Genomic DNA, 12,118 nt, shown 5'->3' on the forward strand with positions numbered 1-12,118 from the left:
ACACACACACACACACACACACACACACACACACACACACACACACACACACACACGTTTTGTTATGGTTTGCTCTGGATGAATTCTTGAACCTGGAGACTGTAAAAAAAAGAAATCTTGCTTCTTACATAAATACATCCTTGCCTTCAAAATCCGCATAAAAAACACACACATCTCTCTCTGTCTCTCTCTGTGGCACACACACACAAACACACTGCATGCCCTCTCCCCTGTACCCACAAACGCACAAAGCCTCTCTCAATCTCTTTTATTCTATGCATGCAGCCTCCCCACCGCCTATCACTCACATTGAAATTCCATCTGTTTTTGCAATCTGGGACTGCAGCTGTACAGCTTTTACATTTCCCGTCTTCCTGCCCGGCACAGCGGAGGGATGTATGGAAACCCAAAATGGAGAGTGGAGCGAGGATTCACATTTATTGCCCCTTAATACGAAAATTGTATAGATCCGTTATCCAAAGAGCCTCATGGTGTAAAGGAGGATGTTTTAGTATAGGTGCTCTGAGGATACCCTTTTATGTAGCAAGAGTTGAATGTCAGGAAACCTGAAATACAAGTTCAACCCCTCTGATACTTCCAGGAAAGTATTTGCCAGAAAACAAACAGATAAACTTTAGACGACACACTAATGTTTTACAGTCCTGTATGAACTGGGAGAGTCAGCGGTGTACAGGTGACTGCAATAAGAGAGGGATCATAATTAGTGACTTCCGCTCGGTGCAGAGCACTCAGACAGAGAGGAGAGGTCTGGAGATAAGCTGTTACTGTACGTCTCAGCCTGCTCCTCGGAGTCCCATTACCAGTGGATGTCTTCCCATTAGTGTATGTGGAGGATGAGGTTTAGGGGGTTGACTATAGTGAGTAATGGATTTTAGCCTGGAGATAATGACCAATGGACCAAATGTGGGCCAAGACTACACACATGAAACAACAATATATACCCAAACCTGTTGAGTGAAAACCAGCATGATATATACATACATATATATATAATGACAGATGACAGGTTGTATAGGTGATGATTCAGAGGCCACATAATTTCCTGTTCTTGATGGTGTTTTGTCACTCATGCATGAAGCCTTATAGGTTTATCAAAATGTCAAAGCTTTGAAATATAAGTTTCCACAAGTTTGAATTTTCAAGGTTTTTCATGCAGGCTACAGTGTGAGTTGAGAGGTCAGAGGAGGGAGCTTCTAACCAGAGGGCTACATGTGGGAGTGAAAGGTTTGATTCCCATCTATTCTTTTCTGATTCCAGATTAATTCCCGTAACTTCCCAAGGAAAAGTTATGACTGATTAAAAGAGGAAACACATACAAAATTCTGAGCTGTAATGTAGTATGGTCCAAAGTATTGGGCTCAGTACAGGAATTTCTTTCCAAGACTAAAACATGAGAAAAAGAAAAGCTGGTGTGAAATACACAATGCCCATAAAACAATCCCAGAAACCCCAAAGTCAAAGAATTAGATGAGACATAAGGTCACTGAATCGACCACAATTTACCATTTAACGTATGCATTCTCTGTTTTTCACAAACGCAACAACCCCACTGGGACTAGCATTTTTTGTATTACACATTAATCTGCTGATCTCTTCCTAATAGGCCGCCGCCTTGTTATGTTGACCCAAACCCAAAGATATTTAGTTTACACTTCTCTTTAAATTAGAGAAGCTATGACCCAATATTTTGGATGTTGGTTTGTAAAACATCTAATACCTAATATCTGATCTACAGCATCAATGAAAATGGGTGGCAATTTACTGTACATACCGACTGATCATCCTAGCTTTATACTCCACTCGCATATGGAACTCTGAGTATGTCATTAACTTTCTTGTAGTTTTCCTGCTGTTTTTTTCATTTGGGGCTCGTATCTGCTAATATGAGGTTATAACACTGCTTCAATGTTGAAGTCAACTTTTCTAAACAGAATTGGTATCAATCAAAACCAGAGTCAGTCCCACCTCACATGATGGCAGGATGCCAGTAAAAACACAGATGACTCAGTAACTGCAGAGTTCTGAGACAATGAACTAAAATCAACTAAATGTTTCTACAGGGGTTAGATTTGTCTCTGTGTGTTAGACCGGTGACCTGTCCAGTGTGTACTCCACTGTCAGCTGGAATTGGCTCCAGCCCCCCACGACCCTCAAAAGAATAAGTGGTAAAGCTAATGGATGTATGGTCTGGTCACTAATGCAACATCTTCCGGATGAGTCAGCTTCCGCTCTCTGACCTCTGCTTGTCACTCTCTCACTGTCACAGTGACCGCAAAGTAAAAACAGAGACGATGACTCGAGGAAGATGTCAGACTACTTCACATCAAATGTTCTCTGAAGCTGTTAAAAGCGTGGTCTTTCATTTTGAGATACTTTTTGTTTCATTATATGTTCAGATTTGGAATGACTTATTTTACTTTGCCTTTAGCTGGACTTGGTTGAACATGAGGCACCACAGTATGAATGGGCATGTCACACATTTATTCATCTTTCAAACTGAAATATTTGAGTGTTTATTATATCACAGTACCACTTCTGCTGAGTTGCTTATCCTCTCAACTCAGACTGTTAGACTGAGATTTTGCATCGACTGTCTATGCTACCTTTCCTGTTCATGTCAATAAGTCCATATCTTGGAGATGATGATATGGGGAGATACCTCCTCTATCATCTCCAAGAATTAACTCTGAGATTTGTGCCAAGTTAAGAAGAGTACAAATGTAAAGAGCACAATGATCAGTAATGTAGCAAAGAATCCCAGAGTAGCAGTTAAAGGCTTTGAGGAATCATTGAACCAGATTAACATCTCCTCATCAGTTGGGTTGGGTATCGTTTAAATTTTATCGATTACGATTATGATTCTGCTTATCGGTTCCGGTTCTTATCGATTTTCCCACTTCGATTCCAAAATGGTAAAAAAAAGAGGTCAAATGTTTGGATAACAAAACTATCTTTATTGGACTGGACAGATGCACAGTAGCTGTGCTTCATGTTACACCGGGGCAGCAGTAGTAACGCCTTGTGGTAGACAGGCAACATTACAAAAGAAAACCCACACAACTCATCTCAGAGCCTTATCAGACATGCTCAATGTCTTTAACTCAACTGTGTAAATTAGTAGTAACTGAGATAGAGGCAATGTTGAAACTTTTTGCCTTTAAATTAACCTTGTGTTCCATAACAACACAGTGGAAATCAGTTGAACCATTTGTGGATAATAACGGTTTGAGCTGCTTGTTGTACGTCTCATTTATAGTAAACCTACTGACATAATTCATACAAGTCATGTTAGTCAGCGTTCCCTTGAATGCCAGTGAGAACGGTGTGTCGCTGCCATCGCAGCTCGCTCTGCCTGGCTCTACTGGAGGTGCTAGCGAGGTGCTACTGGTGCTAGCTGAAGATGACACACTCGAGACTGCAGAACATTAAATGCTGTGCAGTCTTTCAGATCGACGCCGTGCTGCCTTCAATGTTTGGTGAGTTTGGATATGCAACCTGACTTTTGACTGTTTATCGCGGCTCATCTTAGCCACGTTAGCCATGCATACTAGGCTGTGTCTAAACAAATGGACAGGCTGTTGCTTGGTGTGTGACAGAGTCACGTATACAGGTCCTGGCAGACACATACGGCATCCTTGCAGTTTAGGGTCCAATAAGCAGAACCGAAATTCTATATTTTGGATTCGGTTCTAATTTGGAACCGAGTTTCGGTTCCCAACCCTACTCATCAGCTGATCATACACAAATCATGGTGCATGGTGTCCGTGGCAGGAGGGAGGAGGAAGTTGCAGCTCTCCAAAAAAAGAAGAAAAAAAACACAACATAAGTTTGCCAAGGAGCACCTTCATATTCCATAGAGCAACTGGGAAAATGTTTTTTGGACCGAAGTGACTGATTGACAATGAACACCAACAGAAAACATCATCCACACAGTGAGGCACAGGATTCAGGCCTCGATTATCTTCACTTCATGTTGACTCGAGAAGTAATCTCAATGGATGCAGTGACATAGCAGATGGAGTTGTCAGTGAGAGAACTGTTCGACCTGTCACATGGAAAATCAGCAATAAATACACAAATATCAGTACATGCATTTACTCCCATGTACAAATGGGACATAACCAATCAAATCTGAATAGAGTAATGGGGCTAGTAAAATAAAATATGTTCCATGCTGGAGTGTGATCCTCTGAACATTGTTAAACAAACCAGCATAGACGTAGTAAAGTGATATTGTGTTGTCAACATTAACTCTGTCTGGGGAATTGTATTAAGCTTATTACATTGCGCAGAGGAAGTTATGTTTTAGTCTCTTTGTTTGTCTGTTAGTTAGCAGTTTTACGCAAAAAATTACCTAAATGGTTTACCAGAAAACTTGGTGGAAGGATGTGGTATCGATCAGCAAGAATCAAGAAGTCATACAATTTTTGTGTGGATCTGAACAGAGCATTTTTCAACATTTTCGTTGAGAATAATTCTTGGATCTTGAAGGAAAAAATGAGGAGTATTTAGGGGACTGTTATTTATGAGTGTGTACAAATTTTGATGTGGTTTCATTAGGAGTATTGGTGGAGGTATACACTCTAGTGAGTGCCACTCTAGTTTGGACAAATAGAAAAAAGTTTCATGAGTGTGAGGAGCAGGACTGAAACTGAAAAACATGAGCAGAAACTTTACATCTGAGAGCAGAAAAACAGTTTTCAGAAGGAGCAGATTTACATGTGAGTAGGGGGTATTTTAGAGAGGTTATAGGAAAAGCTTCGATATAACAAAATGTGAAATGAAGAAATAATGCACTCTAAATGAAAGTGCACGCTCCTTACTAAAGATGGGAAAGAAACTCAATAGGCGTGGGATACATGAGGGTGAAAATATAATGGTGTGCTTGTGTGTGTGTGTGTGTGTGTATATATATATATATGTGTATGAGAGAGACTATGTATGTGACTATGTCATTGTGGGACATAAGATTCTGCGTCAGTGCATTCACACATCAGCCTTCATTGCAGGAGCCAAACATGATGTCACCTTTCATCTTCCTCTCTTGGAATTTCAAACTGTGGATGGAGAGGTTTATTTTACTTATCATATAAAGTAAGAGGATCTTACAGGTGGAGGATATGAGAAAAATAAACAGCAGAGTGAAGGGTTCATTTTTAGTGCTGAGACACTGAGGAGACACTTGATCACAAGTTTTAAAACTGCAAGAAACACTGACATCCTGTGTTAATCCAATTCATTATGTGTACCTTTAAAAACAGGATTTTGCTCTATACAATATGCAAAATACAATAGGGGTTATTGCAACTGGCTCAGCTTTACAGGTAACCGCCCATGCACCATCTGTGAGACAGCAGCATCACTATCTCCTTAATTTCCTTCCTCAATGCACCTCTCTCCAAACTGGGCCTCAGTTGAGTGGCTTCTGGAGGTTTTCAAATGGGCACCCCCCTTTCTCAATGGTTCATCAATTTAAGCCCATGACATCTCCGGGAGCTCAACGGTAGCACCAGTGTCCTGGTACTATGCCTGCTTCCACCACTCAACCCTGTGATATTATTGGCCCGTTACCAGTTTGGCTCTGCCACCACTCCTTCCAGATCCAAAGGTGATGCCGCCTCTGCCGGCTTGGTAATAGTGGCTACTAGCCGCCTTTTAGCTGGACCTTCCAGCCCAAGCATTCCAAGGGCTCTCCAGAGTTACTGCCCTGCAAAGCTCTAGAGCCGACTTCCACTGGCAGGTTCCAGGCCTTCTATCCATTGCGTTGGCTCTCAAGGATGAGGTCCTGATATTTCTTTAGCTTTCGTTCATGTGCCTGCTATATCCTCTCTTCCCAGGGTACTCTTAGCTCGATAAGCACCACCTGCTTGTTAACGTTAGACCATATGGCGATATCAGGTCTCCTGAGCTACTATGGGCTATCTCTTCAGAGAATTTGAGCTTCATCTTAAGGTCTTCCTGCATTTCCCAATCACTTGCTGCGGCCAGGACCCCTTTGCTACTCATCTCTGTTGTTGCACTCTCCCCTGGCCTGAGAAAGTGGATGAAACAAGGGCAATTAGGAAGCTGTCTTGCCTTCTTTCTTGCCTGCTTCACATTCACACAGTCATCCAACTGTGCTAGGATCTGGTCGTGTTGCCACCATCTGCCGAACTTGATCAACATGAGGAGAGGACAGGCTCAAGGTTGGCAGGCCTTTGGCAGTGCGTGCAGGTGGGGCTCTCTGCTAACCCTTGTGTGGAAGTTTGATGGAGAAGGCAGGATCCGGTGTCCTTCCATGCCAGGTCAGTGCCCTCCTTGCACAGCTTCCCAACTTGTTCAGCAGCGCAGCTTGTTCATGGCTACAGCCTTTACGTGTCCGTTTTCCTCCACTGCCTTGTGGACCTCCCTCGGCACCATGCCATGCTGCTCTTTTGGTCTAGTTTTGTTCCAGCTTGTCCTGGTGGAGCAACCCAGACCTAGCCTGCTCTGGGCTACTGACCAGACGACCCTCAGCATGATGTAGGCGATCCTCAGCCTCCCTCAGCGCTCTGCTGGCTGACCTTGATGTCTGCCTGGCGTACTTTTCTATCTTTACCGTCTCACAACATCATGGACTGCTGTGTTTTTGTTGCCTTATACTCCTCAACCACAGATGTTCCTGCCAGCAGCACCTCGCTGCCTGTGCAGTATAGGCCAATGGAGCAGAAACTTCTCGGGACGCCTAGCCATCTCCTCTCCAGCCCTTCAACAGTGGAGACGGGTACCTTGTAAACGAGCAATGTCATCCGGGTTTCAGCTTGCATGAGCATCTCTTTCACACTCTGCTTGTCATTGAGTTTGGCCGTGTACCACTTCCCCAAACTCTTCACGGGACCCTTGGACAGTTAGGATGATGCCCTCTCCGATTTTAAAATAGAACCAATCCTGGACAAGGCCCCTCTTCAGTACCAGGCTTCTGGATTCTGCAGGTTTGAACTCTATCCTTGCCCAATCGGTGGCTCGACCAAGTCCTCCAAAATCCATCTCCCTTCAGGTTATGATTTAGCTGTGGTGGTGAAATCGTTCATAAATGCCCTGACACCGGATTAAATGTCTGTTGGATGCCGCTTGCCAGAACTGCACCTCGACGCAACTTCTCTGCTGACCTAACCGGAAGGTTCATGACTGCGGAAAACAGCATCACTAAGATTGTGCAGCCAGTGAGGAGCCAAGGATTTTTGGGGAGCACTCATCGAGACTGTGGCATTCGACCTTGCCACGGGGCTCTCCCACACACAGCCAGAGACAGACATGTTGCTTTTAAACATCTTTATTAAATCACCAAACATAAACTTAAATCAAACATAAAGCAGACTGGCTTTGCAGCTCAGTCCGGGCGTCTCTCCAGTGTCTGAGTCTCTGAGTTCCCCCTGAGGCAGCTCCGATGCTGCCTCTTAAGCACGAGGACCAATCAGCTAACAGCTCTCACCTGCACTGATTGATCCTCTGTGGTGCAGGTGAGGGTGCTCTCCCAGCCCCCTCACCTCCACAGAGACAATTTTAAAAAACAATATAATAATATAGTTACATTATATTCCATGTCATTTAACTGACGCTTTGTATCCAAAGCGACTTCCAATTAGTGCATTCAACATCTATGAGGGGCCATTCAGGGCTTAGCATCTTGCTTCTCTACCCCCTCAGCCAAAGCCGGGCGTAGAGAGCATACCTCCACCAAGGCCCAACAGTCCCCTTATAACAAAAATGTAAATTCACTAGATGCTATTCTTATTTGGATCTACACCAAATAGCACACATTCATAAATATAAGTCCCCTAAACAGGCCTGATTATTTTCATCATGATCCACAAATTCAACTCTGAGAAATCAATGAAAAAGTGGATACACTTTCTATCTTGCAATGTTAGAGTGAAGAAAATAACCCTGAAGCTGAACCCTGATCTTGATCTGAACCAAAATTTAACAAGTTCTTTCCTGACACATAACACATTCTTTCAAGTTTTGAGGTAATCTGTCTTCCAGCTTTTGTGTATTTCTGCTAACACTAAAAAATCGGTATAAACCCTACGCAACCATCAAACTGAGAGGGTTCAATGAAATCACTATCTTGTCATGGATTGTGTCTGAGGAGTTTGACATTATGAAATATTGCACTGTGACACCATAAAGAATGACAATGTCACATCAGCAGTGACATTATATAAAGTTGCACTGTGAAACCACAAATTGTGACAAATGGAGGACTCAGGAGGACTCAGGAGGACACAGCTGTGTCACGACAGGTATATTTGCTCAAGACCCTGCAGGGAAGTGAAGTGTCTTTTGGTTGATGCCCGTGAGAAGGGGAGTAGCTGGATTAATGCAGACCGAGCAATTAGCCCTAATGACAGGCTCATTTTCAACATGAACTGCTCCAGTTACTCTTTAATTTAATTTGTCACTCGTCTGTACATGAAGCCTGTATCAGCTCAGCTCCTCAAACAAACACGAGCACTGTGAAAAACTAATTGATGCAGAGCTACTTCAGAATTATTCCTTGTCATTCCATAAGTTATATTTGAGTTTTATATAAGTTATAAGTTTGAATGATTTCTTGAACTGCTGTCATTGTTTCATACATTACATGTCCACTATTTTAAAAGGTCTGTGGCCATCGACACAACCTTCAGACCCAAGTTCACAACTTTTCATAATAAAAGCTCTGTAATTCAGCTCGATAGAAAGCATTACAGCAACAAAACAAACATTTTGCTTTTACTTTGACGACTAGATGAAGAGGAAGTGATTCTTTGAATGTTGTTGGCATGACAGAGATCAGCACCCAGGACTCCGGTGAATGTGTCAGTCCAATATGGTGAAATAAAAATAATGACATAGAAGAAGTGAGATGTTCAACTCTGTCCACTGCCCGGCCCCTTATAACTGCTACACAGCGCCGGTTGCCTATTTATAACATTGTTTAACTATTTAACAAATTGCGTGTTAAAATAGCACCAAACTTGGCACTGCAATTTCTCAGGTAATTTACAATAAACATGCCTAGTGTGAAGTTGATTAGATGACCTATTTGTGAGATATGTGTTCCACATAAAGACAGACGTTTGTGGAATTAGTAGGTAGATATATTCTGTTCTCTACCCATCTGTCCAACTTCTTGTCAAATCTGCTCCACAACCTGCTCCTCCAATATGCTACTGATGCCAGTTAACAATGTTTCTCTCCTGAATATAAACATAGACTGTGCCCTTTTCTGGCGAACCCCAACACTGCTCTGAATGAACCACAGCTCGAGATCTGCCACAGAGACACTGGCAACCTTTAGCTGCTGAGTCCGGCTAAGCATGTACTACCGACATTGATATTGATATACAAGAGTCTGGACAAATTACATATTTTCAAACCAATAATTTGACATCTGTGTGGCCTGTTTCGGCCGTCTTGTTGTCCAATGCACGTGTCTGACAGAGGAGAGGATAGAGCAGCTTGACTTCTATCATCTGGGTTCAGCTCTGAACATGAAACTCTCCAGAACTGGATCTGTGAGGGGCTGCTTTCTGTGATGTCAGCAGTAAACAGAATAGAAAATATCTGTGGGACAGACAGAGATAGAGAACACAAGGCGAAAGCAAGAGACAGACAGAAAAAAGGGGAACGTGGACTTCAGAGAAAGGTTGGACAGTGAGACAGAGGTGTCAGCGATTGGACGGAGGAAGGTGAGAGTGTCCCTGGTTCTGTCTGATGTCCACACCCAGTCCCTGCTGCTTCCTCCTCCTCTCACCAGCTAAACACATCACATTCACACTTTGATGAAATAAACACACACACAGGAGGGGATGAGTAAGCCGCTGCAACTGCAGCTCTCTTGGTGAAAAACTGATTTTGAGAGGCGTGTGTGCGCTTGTGGGTCTGAAAGTGTGTTTTCTGTTCAGCGAAGGTGAAATCATGCTGAGCAGCAGAAGCACAGCACAGCCTAGTGGCAGAAAGAAAAAGAGCCTGAGGGAGGAGGAGGGATCAATTCAGGTCAGGTTTTTTGTCTTCCTTTCTTCCCCAAAATGACAGTCAGTGGGTGTTTTTATGATTTAAGACTGAACTTTTTATGACCCTTTTTTCAACAGAAAATGCAGAATGCAGTCAAAACTATAACTATTACTATATGACAGGACTCATTAAAGCTGTAAAAATAACCTTCTGGGACATTTATTTCCTTTGCCCACTTATCCTGGTAATTAATAGTGATCTTAATCACCATCTCTGGGCAAAGATTTCATTCAGTTTATTATATTGTCTAATGCAGAGGATGATATAATGAGCACTGACAGGTAGAAACACAAATAAATACTGGATGAACAACACAATATTTGTTCACTAAACCTCTTACATTTCTGTGCTTTGTTATAAGGTTTGAGCATGAGGGGGTGCATGTTCATGAGATGTGATTATCAACATAATCAATAACCCATGTAAGGATACAGTCTCTTCTCCATTTTGTTTTATTCAAAGTCAGTTACTTAAAGGTTTAAGAAAAACCTTCTCATCCACCCTCCACTTACACCTGTTTTCACATTAATTCCTATTAAAAGAGAATTCCACCAATTATGCAAAGCACTTCTTTAAACCTGTCAAACGTTTTGTTTTGTTTTAAAGAATGAAAAACTGATGCAAATATCTTTTCTACTCTTCTATCTTGTCAAAACCTGGTGTTCACATTACCCACAATGCAAGGTTCAGGTGTAATAGTAGCAGTGGCTTTAAAAACGTATCAACTCCAGCCCCAAGTGACATCACTTGAAGACATTTATTAGACACAACTGGCTTTATACAGATTTTGTCACACATGCAGTTCTACTCCCCTAAGACCTGTTGCGATTTTATAAAATTGATCAAATTGTATCAGTTACCTTTTATGATGTGTATGGATATGTATTTGTAGTTATGAGAATCGACCAGTTCCACCTGAGGACTGGTTCCAAGATGTCTAAACCATTGAAATCCAATACCTCCAAGTTTATCGATTCCTTCTGTCAATGTCGCACATTGCAAAATGACATCAAACTGATGCCTCTACGCTTCTGGAAACTGGCAACTGGAAAGAGGAAGATAGTCCCAAGAAAGATAATGATAATGTCTATAGAATGGAAGAGAAACTAGCAGAATGCTGAAACATCTTTCTGCTCAACATGGACTTGAATTTTAGGAATGCTGTGGATCTGACATCGTATGCCCAAGTGCATACCATGGACAATGCACACCAACCAATACTCAAGGCAATGTATACTTGGTGATTTGGGGTTTTTCATTTGTGAGAAAAGTATACAAGAGAAAAATAATTACACCAACTTCTCAAGCGAATTCAAGCATTTGAAACCTTTAATTAACACAAGACTTCATCTTGAATGCTACAGCTACAGTGTGGGAGCTAAAAACATCTTCACTTTCATATTGGAAGAGTCGTGGTAGCATTATGTTATTCACTGAAATTATTTGCATTGACATCTACATTGGTTCTGGGAAAAAAGTCATCCTAAAAAGTTGGTGCATGGAGACCTAATTTGGCTGCATTCATTATTCCCTCTATTTCTCGCAGGCCCCAAAGCAAACACAGCATGATAATCAACATCTCTGTCTCACAGCAGGACGCTGTCACACATCTTCTGAATTTGCCTTTCCTCCAGGACTTCTTTTCAGTCACTCTGCTACAGAATTCACTATTGACTGTGTGTGTGTGTGTGTGTGTGTGTGCGTGTGTGTGTGTGCGTGCGTGCGTGCGTGCGTGCGTGCGTGCGTGCGTGCGTGCATGCTTGCGTGCGTGCGTGCGTGCGTGCATGAGTGCGTGCGTGTGTGTTTGCGTGCGTGCATGCTAGCGTGTCTGTGTGTGTACCTGTCTGATGGGCTCGGGGACCCGGTAGCGGCAGCAGGAGTGTGTGAGGCGTACAGCTGTGTCCAGGCTGATCTTGTGGCCCACGGACACGTAAACTGGCTTGGAGCTCTTATCAGAGCTACGCAGCGCCTGCACAGAGAGTTACTGTTCAACATTCACCTCTCTTCATGACTGTGGTCGTCATACACACTTTGTTGAGTTTGACTTTTAGCAGGGTGTGTGTTCTTTGAAGGCAGC

The 12,118-nt window shown here is 42.7% G+C and overlaps 1 protein-coding gene across 7 annotated transcripts in view; it reads right to left on the bottom strand.

Annotated features, from left to right (window-relative positions):
• The window catches only part of LOC117771491 (endonuclease V-like), a 91,962-nt gene that overhangs the window by 56,439 nt on the left and 23,405 nt on the right, over positions 1–12,118 (bottom strand). For all 7 annotated transcript variants that reach the window (XR_004615603.1, XR_004615602.1, XR_004615597.1 and 4 more), the window contains exon 7: positions 11,882–12,010. Coding sequence is in view for 4 of the 7 variants with exons in the window: in XM_034601910.1 (XP_034457801.1) it covers positions 11,882–12,010 (129 nt within the window). In the remaining 3 variants the exon portion in view is untranslated. The remainder of the gene's footprint in view (positions 1–11,881; positions 12,011–12,118) is intronic.

This window comes from Hippoglossus hippoglossus, chromosome 1 (genome assembly GCF_009819705.1).
Source record: "Hippoglossus hippoglossus isolate fHipHip1 chromosome 1, fHipHip1.pri, whole genome shotgun sequence".
Lineage (NCBI taxonomy): Eukaryota > Metazoa > Chordata > Actinopteri > Pleuronectiformes > Pleuronectidae > Hippoglossus > Hippoglossus hippoglossus.